The sequence below is a fragment of the Odocoileus virginianus genome, unplaced genomic scaffold, assembly GCF_023699985.2.
Source record: "Odocoileus virginianus isolate 20LAN1187 ecotype Illinois unplaced genomic scaffold, Ovbor_1.2 Unplaced_Scaffold_15, whole genome shotgun sequence".
In the NCBI taxonomy this organism is placed as follows: domain Eukaryota; kingdom Metazoa; phylum Chordata; class Mammalia; order Artiodactyla; family Cervidae; genus Odocoileus; species Odocoileus virginianus.
This window is the reverse complement of record NW_027224277.1, coordinates 1,099,579-1,115,339: the sequence shown is the minus strand read 5'-3', so window position 1 is coordinate 1,115,339 and position 15,761 is coordinate 1,099,579. Positions and strand designations below refer to the sequence as shown.

General features: G+C 42.9%; 1 protein-coding gene across 1 annotated transcript in view; it reads left to right on the top strand.

Annotated features, from left to right (window-relative positions):
- SF3B3 (splicing factor 3b subunit 3) overlaps window positions 1–15,550 on the top strand; it is a 38,440-nt gene extending 22,890 nt beyond the window's left edge. The window contains exons 13-26 of the mRNA XM_020896651.2: window positions 133–288; window positions 1,279–1,434; window positions 1,969–2,112; window positions 4,243–4,365; window positions 5,087–5,241; window positions 9,591–9,765; window positions 10,465–10,670; window positions 10,769–10,925; window positions 11,713–11,838; window positions 12,255–12,467; window positions 13,029–13,127; window positions 13,752–13,895; window positions 14,468–14,572; window positions 14,950–15,550. Coding sequence (XP_020752310.1) covers window positions 133–288; window positions 1,279–1,434; window positions 1,969–2,112; window positions 4,243–4,365; window positions 5,087–5,241; window positions 9,591–9,765; window positions 10,465–10,670; window positions 10,769–10,925; window positions 11,713–11,838; window positions 12,255–12,467; window positions 13,029–13,127; window positions 13,752–13,895; window positions 14,468–14,572; window positions 14,950–15,090 — 2,100 coding nt within the window. The 3' untranslated portion in view covers window positions 15,091–15,550. The remainder of the gene's footprint in view (window positions 1–132; window positions 289–1,278; window positions 1,435–1,968; window positions 2,113–4,242; window positions 4,366–5,086; window positions 5,242–9,590; window positions 9,766–10,464; window positions 10,671–10,768; window positions 10,926–11,712; window positions 11,839–12,254; window positions 12,468–13,028; window positions 13,128–13,751; window positions 13,896–14,467; window positions 14,573–14,949) is intronic.
- The last annotated feature ends 211 nt before the right edge of the window (window positions 15,551–15,761 follow it).

Below are 15,761 nucleotides of genomic sequence, written 5' to 3'. Positions count from 1 at the left end.
TGTCATTGACCCAACTGGTGCTTTAAATGCAATGCCTCTAGATCTAACAGATCCGATGGTATGAGGGTCATGCTTATAATCACTAATCACTAAATGGCTGAAGTTGGGGTTTTTTTCTCTTACTGCCTCTAGGTATATCCTGATGGGATTCGGCACATCCGAGCAGACAAGCGAGTCAATGAGTGGAAGACTCCTGGGAAGAAAACAATTGTGAAATGTGCGGTGAACCAGCGACAAGTGGTGATCGCCCTAACAGGAGGAGAGCTGGTCTATTTTGAAATGGATCCCGTATGTTATTTTACTGTTCACTGTGGGACTTAGTCTTGCCTGGAAAATCCCATGGATGGAGGAGCCTGGTAGGCTGCAGCCCATGGGGTCGCTAAGAGTCGGACACGACTGACTGAGCGACTTCACTTTCATTTTTCACTTTCATGCATTGGAGAAGGAAATGGCAACCCACTCCAGTATGCTTGCCTGGAGAATCCCAGGGACGGGGGAGCCTGGTGGGCTGCTGTCTATGGGATCGCATAGAGTCGGACACGACTGAAGCGACTTAGCAGCAGCAGTGGGACTTAGTGTAGAGTTCAGAGTTGAAGATGGGAGCTGCAGTCCAGGTGTCTAGATTACATATTCACAAGGAGAAATGAGGAGGGAAAGTCCTTTACTGGGAGTTGGAGGGGATACATTTTCATGTCTTTAATTCTTAAACTGGAGTTATGAAATGCCGTCTTAGCAATGAAATGCTTTTTCTGACCTTCACACTTTTTTCCACCAGATATTTGCTATGTGTTTAATTTTTGCAATCTGATTCAGTTTCAGAAAATTTTGTTTTACTTTTATATATGGAAAGTTAGCCATATTTAATTATACTCTCAAGAAATCTCTGGATGTGACCAACTTGTATAGTGTAACTGTACCTATGATTAAAATGTTTTGTCTCTAACTGCCATATTTGAATTGTTTCACCCATGAGTCTTTTTATGAACAGATAAAACAGTGATATGTTTTCATTTCCTGAGATCTAGGTTGGCTTAGGAAATTTGTGATGCATTATGCTTGTCAAAGCTCTCTTGATTATCTTGTCAGTTATTTTGCTTGCCATTAGCCTGAAGATTTCAGTCTTAGAACCTCAAGTAGAGAAATTCTTGGTCACCAATTATAGTAAGAAGAGTGAGAGGAAGCAAAAAAGAACTTATTTAGCAAGCCCCCTTTCTTCTCCAGGCTCAGGAGTTGGGGGTGGGGTGGCATGGTCTGTGACCTCTGTCTTCAATCCTGTAGTCAGGACAGCTGAACGAGTACACGGAGCGGAAGGAGATGTCAGCAGATGTGGTGTGCATGAGTCTGGCCAATGTGCCCCCTGGAGAGCAGCGGTCTCGCTTCCTGGCTGTGGGGCTGGTGGACAACACTGTCAGGATCATCTCCTTGGACCCCTCAGTGAGTGTCACCCTCAACTTCAAGGGTCTTCCAGTTGGAACCTGAGCACCTGGCCCGTTCTTGATGTCCCTCTCTGAGATCAGCTGGGCTGGGCCCTGAATCTATACTTCTGCTTCTGAGTCTTGTAGCACCACACCTCAGGAATCTTCTGCAGTGCTTTAAAATGACTGATCCAAGACGACTAAAGGTTTCTTTGGCTTAAGTCCTGATTCCCTTTTTTAGTTTAAACAAGCAAAAACAAAATCCAAGACTGTGTTTACAGAAAAGAGCCTTAGATGACTTTAAAGAGGTGCCCTTTGCTTATTTCCTTTTACCATTATCCACTTCTACAAAAAAGAGGAAGCCCAGTCCTCTCCAGAGCTTGTTTTAAGGTTTAGTTCTCTAGTGACCCCCATACCTGTTGAGAACTCATTCTTCAGGTTTTCCGTGTCCACGAAAAAGAGCTGTTCTTCACTTTTAAGAAATAGATTTTTCTGGGCAGGTTTTTCCCAAAGTTGGTCACTTGCTGTATTTTGTTTTCTCTTTCCTCTTTAGGACTGTTTGCAGCCTTTGAGCATGCAGGCTCTCCCGGCCCAGCCTGAGTCCTTATGTATTGTGGAGATGGGTGGGACTGAGAAGCAGGATGAACTGGGGGAGAGAGGTTCTATTGGCTTCTTGTACCTGAATATTGGACTCCAGGTAAGAGATCCAGAAACTCACACTGCTGGGGTCAGGGCATCTTTTACTTCATGACTGCTTTGTTTAATGCGGGTATTTTCTGTGCCTGTGTTTTAGTTACCCACCTTATGAAAGTGATCAGCTTTGCTCTCGGTTCCACTTGTTTTAGCTCTAATTTAGAAGAAATCAGGCTGGAAAAAAGTATTTTATAGAGTCTGATAAAATTGCTTAGCAGTGACTGTTTGGGGGCACAACTATATCGCCTGTGGTTTTCACAGTTTGCCGTTTGTGAGACTATAATCCAGTTGTTCCTCAATGTCCTTGGGGTTGGTTCCAGGATCTCCCTTGGATACCAAAAATCAGAGGATACTCACGTCCCTTATGTAAAATGGCATAATGGTTGTATATTCTCGTAACCTTTAATTAAATCATCTCTAGATTACTTAATTACTTAATGTAAGAAATGCTGTATAAATAGTTGCTGTACATTTGCAGCCAATTCAAGTTTATTTTTTGGAATTTTCTGCTTTTTTTTCCCCCTGAAATATTTTTGATCTAGGGTTGGTTGAATTGTGGATTCAGAATCCATGGATACAGAGGGCCTCACTGTTCATGATGGGCTCCATTAGCAATAAAGGGCCCCTCCGTGTTCCCTGTTATCAAAGCACCTAGGCCCTTCATGGCATGAAAGGCAGGAACGCAAGAAACAGAGTGTCAGGGGTTTTGACCATATCCTTTTTTTTTTCTTTCTGCCTAGCCCAGGGAACTGTTTGCTTTTTAATTTTACTTCCTAATTTAGAAATTCTCAAACGTGCCCAGGAGTTAGACTAATGAAATGAACCTCCATGTACCCATCACCAGTTACCAGCATTTTGCCTCTCCCTTCTCTTCTCTTCTAAGGCAGATCCAATATAGTGTCATCTGTAAGAACTTGAGCATGTAGCTGTAACAGAGGAGTGTGTATTTTGAAGCTTTAATATCATGCTTAACAGAATTTAAGTTCCTTAATAGCTTCTGATACCCGCATGTTCTCATTTTCTCCCTTTTTTTCTGTTCTGAAAAAATGTTTTTACTTTTGGTTCTCCTCAGAATCTGCATAAAACTGTCCAGTTTTTACTGCTTAATCCTCTCACATTATTTTATTATTTATTTGACTGTGTCAGGTCTTGGTTGAAGCATGTGTGATCTTGCTCCCTGACCGGGATTGAAACCGGGCCCCCTGCATTGGGAGCACAGGGTCTCAGCCACTGGACCACCAGAGAAGTCCTCACGTTTCTTTTAACAACTGTCTCAGCTTGTTAAAAAGAAACCAGATCATTTTTCTTGGGGAATTTCCTACTTCCCATCCTACGCATGTGCTGGCCTCCCAGAAAATCACAGCGCGGTTCTTCCTCATCCCCAGGGCAGAGCGCGTGTTTCTGATTCTGGATGGTGCATCCAGCTGTACTACCACTGCCATGGGGACTGCATCACGGCCTTCAGACCCGAGTTCTTGGATAAACGCTTCACTTTTCCCCCTTTGTTCACTTATTTTTTAGAGTAGAGGTTGGTGCCATAGCAATCTCCAATGAAGACTGATGAAATGTTTGTTTTTGTTTTAATTTTAGGTAACATTTGCAGATTTTGAGATTTACATCAGACTATCACAGTCTTTGTTTTAGATACTAAGTTCCCACAATTTAGAAAAGTGGGAATTTTCCTTTTGAAGTTGCTTCCTTTGTCCAATTAACAGGTGCCCACTATCTTTGGGGGCTTCCTTCTGGCACAAGGAAGTGCTCCACACACATCTGGAACATTCTCGCTTCAGACTGGAATAAGCCATTTCTCTCAGGATTCTTATTTTTTTTTTAAGGGAAATGGTATTTAGAGACCACAATAGGCATGGGTATATTAAACTGTACATGTATCTTAAAATTGTAAAGGGTTTAACATAAAGGATAAAAAATTTTAAGGATATACGATGAAAGGAAACTGCCTTTCACTTAGTAAATGCTCAGTAACTATTTGAGTGAGTGGTTTAGGAAAATGAATGAATGGCTGGCTGATGACTATATATTTAAACCACCTAGTCATTTTCTTCCAACGGAAATAGGTTAGCTAAAGAAGCTTCCATTACGCCTAGGCCTTAAACACCTCTCTCATTTTTATTAGAACGGTGTGTTGCTGAGAACTGTCCTGGACCCTGTCACTGGGGACCTGTCTGACACCCGCACTAGGTACCTGGGGTCCCGTCCTGTGAAACTCTTTCGTGTCCGGATGCAAGGCCAGGAGGCAGTAAGTAATGAAAGGGGCAGTAAGTTTTTGGATGTTAGTGGCATCAACTGAGCCCTGTGGCATAAATCTTGCTGTCATTAATTCACAAGTGTTGTAGTTAGTTAGTTAGTTGGACATTAGCTTTATCTTGATTCAGTTCCTTCATGCAGTAAATCTTGAGTCCTTTAATCTCGAGCTTCTTAACTGAGGTTCCATGGCACTGTGCCATGATTAAGTTATAGGTGCATTAGAATATCGATCCCTTCAGCCCTGAGGCTGAGCAAATGAAGTGAATTGAGAGTTAGCTGGAAACCTCCCATGTAGGATACCACTACCTAGGAGTAAACTGGTATAGGTATTGTGACTTACTGTGCAATGTGAAAGAGGCCAGGAAACATTGCATTCTTTGTAGTTAAGAATGTCAGTGTTGCTGAGGGGCCTGCGGGTTCTTTACTTGTTACTGCAGTTGAATCCTTGCAGCTCTCCAGCTTTGTGTTGGTATTCTCGTTTTACACACATGGAGCCCGGGGTTGGAGATTGAGTGATTGCTGGCTAGGAGCCAGCACTTGTAGCAAATGCTGTACTGACCCTTCTCTAGACCTCTTTTTCTTAAGGTAGCCTTTTAGGTTTCTAAAATGCCTTGGGGTATTTCACACGCTGAAATCTGGAGACAGAGTAATTGGGTTAGCACATCATGTTTGGGCTTTTCCCAAGCTTATTAGAGATGTTTTTCTTTCCTCAGGTGCTGGCCATGTCAAGCCGCTCATGGTTGAGCTATTCTTACCAGTCTCGTTTCCATCTCACTCCCCTGTCTTATGAGACCCTGGAATTTGCCTCTGGCTTCGCCTCTGAACAGTGCCCTGAGGGCATTGTGGCCATCTCCACCAATACCCTGAGGTGAGAGAGTCCCACGGCTGAAGCCCCATGAGAGGCTGGCACAGAGCCGACTCTGCCCTGGGCCTGGTGTGTTGTAATTGAAACCTTCATTGGCTCAGGATTTGAGTACCTGGTAGCCAAGTTTCGGTGTGTGGGAGCTTTAGCTTCTGTTAAGACTTTGGGACCATGTTTTCATATTTGGCAATGTAGTTCAGTTTCTGAGATGTAAGATTCTTGTTTTCCAGGGCCATGCTGTTGAATTAGTGTTATAGTAGGCATTGTTGGATCACTGATTGTCTTTTCTCACTGTGTCTTGCATTTGCAGTGTTATATCTTATTTATTAATCTCAAAATTAATTTAGACCTTTTGCTGGTTGACAGATTATTTATACTGATCACATTGGAGTGAGCACTGCCTGTACTGCAAGATGGAAGATAACCTAGTCAGTTTTGACTTTGTCAAATTTTGGTGGTTGGTTTTGTTTTGTTTTCTTTTTTAACTCTTTAATGTTACCAGTGCCATTCACGTGTTCTAGTTACAACTGTTGCTCGTTTACAATGGAACTCTGGCCTCTTGGTATATGAATCACTTATTAGTCAGGTGAACTCCCAGATTTGTTTGCAGAAGCTTTCAGGAACTTTATCATCATCGTTCTCTCTGTTTTTAAGCTTCAGCATCTTTGGCTCCAGCAGACTTGTTCTCCCTGCACACCTCCATATGTTCCTTCCTGGTTTGTTATCTCTGCACTTGTTCTTGGAATGCTTTTCACACACATCTCTGCCTGTTAAGTCTTAGCCTCATCCATGGGTTCTTTAGTTGTTTTATTGACATGTGCAATTTCCTGGATTCCTATAAATTTTGACAACACCACAGATTTTCAGTTTTTTTTTTTTTTAAAGCATCAGCATTTTCCCCCCAGAAGAAAATCAGGGAAGACTGCTGTGTGCTGTGTGTCTTGCATGTGAAACATGTAAGCAGAATTCTTGGGAACACAGTTTAAACACCACTGGTCATGGTACTTACTGTCAGAACCACTCATTTCCACTGTTGACTATTATGAATAATGTTGCTGTGAACACTCGTGTACAAGGGTCTATTTGTGTGTGTATTTTCTTTTTTCTTGGGTGTATACCTGTAAGAATGGAATTGCTAGTAACTTTAGCTTTTTTAGAAACTGCTACACTGCTTTCTCAAGTGGCTACACCATTTTACATTTTCATCAGTGAGGTATATTGGATTATTGTCTTTTTATTATTGAATTATAAGAGTTCTTTTTATATTCTGTATACAATTGTCTTATCAGATAACATGATTTGCAGATATTTTCTTTTTTTTTTTCTTAGAGAATGACAGTCTTTACTGTTTAGCAGTTGATTTTTTTTTTTTAAACTCACGTGTTGGTAAGTTCAGTTCAGTCGCTCAGTCGTGTCCGACTCTTGGCGACCCCATGAACCGCAGCACGCCAGGCCTCCCTGTCCATCACCAGCTCCTGGAGGTTACTCAAACTCATGTTCATTGAGTCTCTGATGCCATTCAACCATCTCATCCGCTGTCGTCCTCTTCTCTTCCTGCCTTCAATCTTTCCCAACATCAGGATCTTTTCAAATGAGGCATCACGTGGCCAAAGTATTGGAGTTTCAGCTTCAACATCAGTCCTCCCAATGAACACCCAGGACTGATCTCCTTTAGCATGGACTGGTTGGATCTCCAACACCACAGTTCAAAAGCATCAGTTCTTCGGCGCTCAGCTTTCTTTATAGTCCAACTCTCACATCCATACACGACTACTGGAAAAACCATAGCCTTGACTAGATGGACCTTTGTTGACAAAGTAATGTCTCTGCTTTTTAATATGCTGTCTAGACTGGTGATAACTTTCCTTCTAAGGAGTAAGCATCTTTTTCATGGCTGCAGTCACCATCTGTAGTGATTTTGGAGCTCCCCAAAATAAAGTCAGGCACTGTTTCCACTGTTTCTCCATCTATTTACCATGAAGTGATGGGACCAGATGCCATGATCTTAGTTTTCTGAATGTTAAGCTTTAAGCCCACTTTTTTTCTGTCCTATTTCACTTTCATCAAGAGGCTCTTTAGTTTTTTACTTTCTGCCATAACGATGTTGTCATCTGCATATCTGAGGTTATTGATATTTCTCCCAGCAATCTTGATTCCAGCTTGTGCTTCTTCCAGCCCAGCGTTTTTCATGATGTACTCTGCATATAAGTTAAATAAGCAGGGTGACAATATACAGCCTTGACATACTCCTTTCCTATTTGGAACCAGTCTGTTGTTCCACATCTAGTTCTGTTTCTTCTTGACCTGCATACAGGTTTCTCAAGAGGCAGGTCAGGTGATCTGGTATTCTCATCTCCTTCAGAATTTTCCAGTTTATTGTGATCCACACAGTCAAAGGTTTTGGCATAGTCAATAAAGCAGAAATAGATGTTTTTTTGCTGATGCAGCAAATGTTGGCAATTTGATCTCTGGTTCCTCCGCCTTTTCTAACACTAGCTTGAACATCTGGAAGTTCATGGTTCACGTATTGCTGAAGCCTGGCTTGGAGAAATTTTTGAGCATTACTTTACTAGCGTGTGAGATGAGTGCAATTGTGCAGTAGTTTGAGCATTCCTTGGCATTGCCTTTCTTACGGATTGGGATGAAAACTGACCTTTTCCAGTCCTGTGGCCACTTTTGAGTTTTCCAAATTTGCTGACATATTGAGTGCAGCACTTTCACAGCATCCTCTTTTAGGATTTGAAATAGCTCAACTGGAATTTCCATCACCTCCACTAGCTTTGTTCGTAGTGATGCTTCCTACGCCCACTTGACTTTGCATTTCAGGATGTCTGGCTCTAGGTGAGTGATCACACCATCGTGATTATCTGGGTCATGAAGATCTTTTTTATATAGTTCTTCTGTGTATTCTTGCCATCTCTTCTTAATATCTTCTGCTTCTATTAGGTCCATACCATTTCTGTCCTTTATCGAGCCCATCTTTGCATGAAATGTTCCCTTGGTGTCTCTAATTTTCTTGAAGAGATCTCTGGTCTTTCCTATTGTATTGTTTTTCCTCTATTTCTTTGCACTGATCACTAAGAAAGGCTTTCTTATCTCCTGGCTATTCTTTGGAACTCTGCATTCAAATGGGAATATCTTTCCTTTTCTCCTTTGCTTTTCGCTTCTCTTCTTTTCACAGCTATTTGTAAGGCCTCCTCAGACAGCCATTTTGCTTTTTTGCATTTCTTTTTCTTGGGGATGGTCTTGATCCCTGTCTCCTGTACAGTGTCACTGAACCTCCGTCCATAGTTCATCAGGCACTCTGTCTGTCAGATCTAGTCCCTTAAATCTGTTTCTCACTTTCCCTGTATAGTCCATAAGGGATTTGATTTAGGTCATAGCTGAATGGTCTAGTGGTTTTCCCCACTTTCTTCAATTTAAGTCTGAATTTGGTGAAGTATTTGATTTATGTCTTCAAAGAAATGAAACTTGCTCATTACCCCGTCATAGTATTTTGGATATTTATGGGAGTAGAGTGTTGTTTAGTTGCTAAGTCGTGTCCAACTCTTTTGTGACCCCATGAACTATAGCCTGCCAGGCTCCTCTGTCCATGGGATTTCCCAGGCAAGAATATTAGAGTGGATTGTCGTTTCCTTCTCAAGGGAATCTTCCTGACCGCAGGGTTCAAACCCATGTCTCTTGCATTGGTAGGTGGGTTCTTTACCACTGACCCACCAGGTAAGCCCTGGAATGTTGCCAATCATAGTCTTGTAGAAAATGTTCTGGTTTTTGTAATACTCTTTTAAAATGATTCTTAATTAGCTGTTTTTTTTCTTTCAGCACTTTGAAGTGTCTGTATTTTTAAGAGCATCTGAGTTCTGCTTATTTTGCAATTTGACTTATGAACATTTCTTTCTGCTTGACAGAGGTTGTAGATCTCGTACTAGCCATCTCTTTCTGCATTGTGTGGGTTTCCTAAAGCCTCGGTGACTTTCGTTCAAGATGGCATTCACATTATTTTATGAAACACTGTCACACAAATAATCACATATATTTGGGTAATTGCAGTGCAAGAAGAGATTTTAACTTTTCACTATCATGTTATCATTGGAGGGATAAAACAGATCTTTGAGGGTTCTAATGTAAATTTTACTGGGGGAAACTGGAATCACTGTGAACAGTGATGGGCTGTTGCTGAAGTAAAAGGCCCTTCCCAGATCTCCTGTCTCTTGTGCATCATCTTCTAGATGAGAAAGGTATTGTTTCATGTTCCCCAATGCTGATATTAGAGCTGTGACTGCTTACTGACCCTTTCAACACCAGTTTCTTGGTCCTGAGTGGGTGACCTATTAACTCCTTGCCTTTTGCCATAGGATTTTGGCGCTGGAGAAGCTGGGTGCTGTCTTCAATCAAGTAGCCTTTCCACTGCAGTACACACCCAGGAAATTTGTTATCCACCCTGAAAGTAACAACCTTATCATCATTGAGACTGACCACAATGCCTACACTGAGGCCACTAAAGCTCAGAGGAAGCAGCAGATGGCAGAGGTAATGCAGTTGACCTTCAGGGTTCAGTAAAAAGGCAATCTTGTGAAACCATGTTTAAACCTCTCTGTAATTGATTCTAATGCCTTTGTTATATTTAAAGATCCAGAGTCTTTTCAGGTCCTTCAGAGTCCTTTGCCACAGTCCTTTGTTTTTCAGGGGCTTTCTTTTGACTTAGGACTAAAACGTTGACCTGGATTTATTCAGTATTGAGCTGAATAAATACTGGAACAGTATTTATTTATTTATTCCAGTATTCTTCTCTGGAACAGTTCTTCTCTCCTGGAACTTCCAAAATAGCCTGTGTTATATCTTTCCTGGATTTGGGCCCAAAGAAGACAGCTTTTGTATTCCTTACAACACCATCTCCTTCCAGAAATTATTTCTGAGCAAAAAACAAATAGTCCCCACTATGTAAAACTGTATCTGGCCCAGAAGAGAGGAAACAATCAGTCTTCATCTTCACGTTTCTCAAGTGTTCACCACGGCTGATGATTTTAGTTTCCCCTTAGTTATCTTTTCCTCTTCCCCTTATTTGTACGCCTCTCCCTTTGATCTTAATTTTGGGGAATAATGATTTTGGTGGACAGACTTTGCTGCTTTGTGCATTGTGAACACCTCCTGGAGGTGTTCTTGTTTGTCCACTTCTCACCCAGCACCCACCTCTGAACGCACCAACTCTTCTTGCTTCTTTGGATTTAGGAAATGGTAGAAGCAGCAGGGGAGGATGAGCGAGAGCTGGCCGCAGAGATGGCAGCAGCATTCCTCAATGAAAACCTCCCCGAGTCCATTTTTGGGGCTCCTAAGGCTGGCAATGGGCAGTGGGCCTCTGTGATCCGAGTGATGAATCCTATTCAGGGGAACACATTGGACCTTGTCCAGCTGGAACAGAATGAAGCCGCTTTTAGGTAAGGGGCCCTGACCATGCAGGGTTTTGAAGACTGGAATGGGAATTCTCTGGGCTGTGCCTAATGCCTGACTCCTGATCCTTTCTTTGAAAATGCAGCGTGGCTGTGTGCAGGTTCTCCAACACTGGCGATGACTGGTATGTGCTGGTGGGCGTGGCCAAAGACCTGATACTGAACCCCCGATCTGTCGCTGGGGGCTTTGTCTATACATACAAGCTCGTGAACAATGGGGAAAAGCTGGAGTTTTTGCACAAGGTAGGAACCAGACAGTGGCTTTCCTGGATCTTAAGTCCTGCTTGTTGTTGTTTAGTCTCTAAGTTGTGTCCAACTCTTGCGACCCCACGGACTGCAGCCCACCAGGCTCCTCTATCCATGGGTTTTCCCAGGCAAGAATACTGGAGTAGGTAGTCATTTCCTTCTCCAGGGGATCTTTCCAACCAAAAGATTGAACCCGCGTTTCCACATTGGCAGGCAGACTCTTTACCACTGAGCCACCTGGGAAGCCCCTAAGTCCTTTAGACTTAACCAGTTTTGTATCAGTCGTGGATCAGGTCTTTCTGACCCATCTCTTAGTGGCATGTGAAAAATGCTCCAGTGACACGCCACTGCCTGCTGGTCCCACTGGAGGCCTGTATGCTAACTACCCTCTAAGGGGAATAGATGCATAATGAATGAGCCCTGTATTTTCTTGGCTTACTAAGTAGGAAGCCATTTGTGACCAGAATTCAGCAGTTCTACAGAATTAAGGTCATCTTATATATATATATATATATATATATATATATATATTTATATATATATATATATATTGCCAAAATGGAGTGTTTCTGATCTGTTTACCCAAACACCTGGTTTTATAGGAACTGTTCGTTATATGTGTGGGTTTATTTTCTCTAATGAGTCAAAGAAGGTCTCTCATTGTCTGTCTTCCTGACAGATGCCTGTAAAGTCGTTTGGGGTTGAGGGCGTGTAGCTGTATGTGTTGAAAACAAAAAAAAAAAAAGAAAGAAAACAGCCACATCACCTGTTTTTCCTCTCACAGACTCCAGTGGAAGAGGTCCCTGCTGCTATTGCCCCATTCCAAGGGAGAGTGTTGATTGGTGTGGGAAAACTTCTGCGAGTCTATGATCTCGGAAAGAAGAAGTTACTCCGCAAGTGTGAGAACAAGGTAAATATGCTGGTGGAGGGTCCAGATCTAGCTTGTGAGGAAGGAGACCCAAGCAGGGTGGTGGACAGCAGCTGTTACAATCGTGTCTTTATCTGGACTGTCTTTGTCTTCCTGGGCTCACAGTTAGGCTCTTGAGAAGGGGAAGAGTAGGTAGGTTTCTTGACTTCTTTACTTCAAGAGCCAGATTTCTATCCTGCTTGTGTCTGTAAGGAGTTAAACTGACAATTAAGCATATTTTCCCACCATGTTAAAACCAGTCAGCTCTTTTTCCCACCTTCTAGGAAGTCGTTGCTGACTGCTGTTCTTTGGTGTGTGCCATTCTTTAGACCCTATCTATGTTGCAGTCAGGGTAACCTGGACTTTTCCTGTTGATTCTGCACCCCAGGGTTATACCTTGCTATCCTTGTTTTTCCCAGCATATCGCCAACTACATCTCTGGGATCCAGACAATTGGACACAGGGTAATTGTATCTGATGTCCAAGAAAGTTTCATCTGGGTTCGCTACAAGCGTAATGAGAACCAGCTCATCATCTTTGCTGATGATACCTACCCCCGATGGGTGACCACAGCTAGTCTCCTTGACTATGATACTGTGGCTGGGGCAGACAAGTTTGGCAACATTTGTGTGGTAAGTTGATTTTTACTTGGGTTACAGTGATGTATGAAAAAAGTGGCCCAATTTGTGGTAATACTGTAATCTCTAATTTGGAAAGTAAAAATGGGTGTAACATTCTTTTAGCTTCCTCTGCCCCCATCCTGCTGTTCACTGCCGCCTTCCCCATGCCAAGTGACTTAATAATGATAGATTGAGTTTGAGCTCAGGACTAAGACTCGCACTCTTTGTCAGAATTTGGGGCTCTCTTTGTATTTTATTTTTCAGTTGGAAGAAGATTGCTTTACAGTGTTGTGTTGGTTTCTGCTGCACCAGCGAATCGCTGTAATTAAACATGTTGTCTTCTCCCTCTTGAGCCTCTCTCACTCTTGGCTTATCTTTTAAAGCCCAGTCTGGATTTTCTTGAATAGCTCTTGAGTTTCTCACTCACTGGACACCAGAACAGGTGCTGGCTCAGGTCTGCCAAATGCAGTGCCCCCAGGTTTGCTTGCAGGGACCTGGGGAAGACATGCTGCTTGGTGACCAAGGTCAGTGAGTGCAGAACCCAGCTCTCTGATTTGTGTCTCTTCATTTTAGGTGCGGCTCCCACCCAACACCAATGATGAAGTGGACGAGGATCCCACTGGAAACAAAGCCCTGTGGGACCGGGGCTTGCTCAACGGGGCCTCTCAGAAGGTAGGCTTGTAGAAGCGGCCCCAAGGAGGGGCATCAGGACCTTCACCAAGGAAGCATTTCTTTAGTGTTTCATCCACAGCGCACGTGACTGTGTGCATGGTGGCTTTGACACAAGATAACCAAGTGACTATCCTGTTCTCATGATAGAACGGATTTTTCTGAGACATTTTAGCATTGTGAATCTCTTCAGTACATAGTGGGCTCCTTGGAAACTGGTTGCACAGGTTCACTCAGGACACTAACCAGCTCTTCAGTGTGTCCTGGGCTTTCCTCTTCTGTAGATGTCTTCTTTTAGCTCTGAACTTTAAAAATAGATCCATTTTACTTTAGAAGACAAGCCTATAGATTGCAGTTTTTTAAACTTTCCTTGTTTCTTCCTTTTTTGCAAACTTGATATTTAACAAAAATGTTTTCCAGTTATAAATCAGAAATTATCTACTTTCAGCGTGTTTGTGAAGGTATTAAACTCTATGCTAAGAACATTTCAAAGTATGTTTAAATTTTAATAATTTATGAATTTATCAAGGTGGTGAAATCTGCCCTTTGGAAGTGCAGTTTGCTCTTGGGAATCTGGAACAGTCTTCTGAGGGCACACATAGTGACTAGTCTGGTTTTGACTTGCAGGCAGAAGTGATAATGAACTATCATGTGGGCGAAACAGTACTTTCCTTACAGAAGACCACGCTGATCCCTGGAGGCTCAGAATCGCTTGTCTACACCACTTTGTCAGGAGGCATTGGCATCCTTGTCCCATTCACATCCCATGAGGTAACATCTTCCACACTCCTCTGGCTTTTCATTCCTCGGGTTGTTCCTTAGTGTTAAATCGGCCTAAGAGGCCAGTCCAGTTTGTGTAAGGTGACAGGAGTATCTGGGAGAAAGGAATCTTGACTTTTTCCCTTGGGGAAAGCCATTGATGTTTATATGCCAGGATTTGGTTCAGTTTTCTGATGTGACTATAGGATAGTCAGGGGTGGAAGCCCCAGAGCCACACCAGATGGGGTGGTGTGGACTGGGTACTTAATGCTCCCTAGGGTCAAGTCTGGGATTGGCTAAATTTGGTTTATGTAGTTGTAGCCAAGGAAGATGGGATTAGGAATCTGACTTCACAAACCACTCTTTGCATATGGTGTTTTCTCTCATATTCTGTAAATACAAAGGGGTTTTCATTTAGGTTTTAGCTATCTTGGTGTAGTAGGAAACCTGAGGAACAGTTATTTCACATCTGCTTGGGTGGTAAAAAATCAATGGCCTATCTGTTCACTGTGCCTTTGGAAACCATAGACTAGTAGTTGAAATCTTTTTTCTTTAGTGATTGGTCCTTTGTTTTTTTCCGCCAGGACCATGACTTCTTCCAGCATGTGGAAATGCACCTCCGGTCCGAGCACCCCCCTCTCTGTGGGCGAGACCACCTCAGCTTTCGTTCCTACTATTTCCCTGTTAAGGTAGGTCTTTCTTGGAAACTCAGGTTGGAAAGGGGGATTCTCAGCCCATTTAACCAGTCTTATCTCTGGGCCTCCCACCCTTAAAAATCAGCAGAGTCTTGAATGAAGGAGCACTGGGGGGATGGATTTATGGAGGCAGTAATGGGGGAGGAATAGTTAGTGATATTCAGAGACCTCTTCCCTCAGGACAGACCATAGCCAGAGAAAAGCTTTCACCCAGTTTTCCTCAGGCAATTTTGAATAGTGTTCCTGGCACTATAACCGGAGTTCAGATATCTGAGGGAGAAAAAAACCTTTCCTGGCAGTTGCTGCTTTAGCATGTGCCATTTTCTTTGGGCATCTCACTTTTTTCTTTCTCCCGTCTTTCCATGTCTTAGAATGTGATTGATGGAGATCTCTGTGAACAGTTCAACTCCATGGAGCCCAACAAACAAAAGAATGTCTCTGAAGAACTGGACCGAACCCCACCTGAGGTGTCCAAGAAGCTTGAGGACATCCGGACTCGCTATGCCTTCTGAGCTCTTCCTTTTCCTGTGGGGCTTATCAGAGACTATTTCCCTCACCATGGGGCTGTGAATCTCTGTGACGGAAGAAGGGTGGTGATAATTAAGACTTTGTAATATTAAAGCTAGTAGCTCTTCCCCATCCACTCTTTTCCTGGAGCGACAGGTCTCCCCTAAAATTGGCACCGAGATTTGTACCCTTCTCCTTGCCTGGTACATAATCCATTGCCCCCCAGGTTCTGGTGTGGAATACAGTGTCCCTTTTCCCAAAGCTTTCTTGCATTGATATTTTCGGCTATCCTGCCTACTTTTGTACACACCTTTAATTTTTAACTGGTTTACCTGTAAATACAATTTTGTATGATGTTGTCTTTGTGGGGCTTAGCTGAGGTGGGGACCAGGTTGGTTATAGTACAGGTCCGGGGTTCTACCACTTTGGAACCTAACCAGGAATACAAACCTAGCTTTTGAGGTGGCTGGCGTCCGTGTGTCTTTTCTGGGGGTGAGAATCTAGGTGGAAGATTGAGCCTGAGTTGGAAAACAGTATTCTGCTTCCAACCAATGTGGACTTCTGCCACCCTGTGGCCTCGCACTCCCAGCTCTGTGCCGGCGTTTGGACTTTCTCTAGTCTTTGCTGTGATGCAGATGAAGCATGGACTCTAATGATATGTTGTCGTCCATACCTC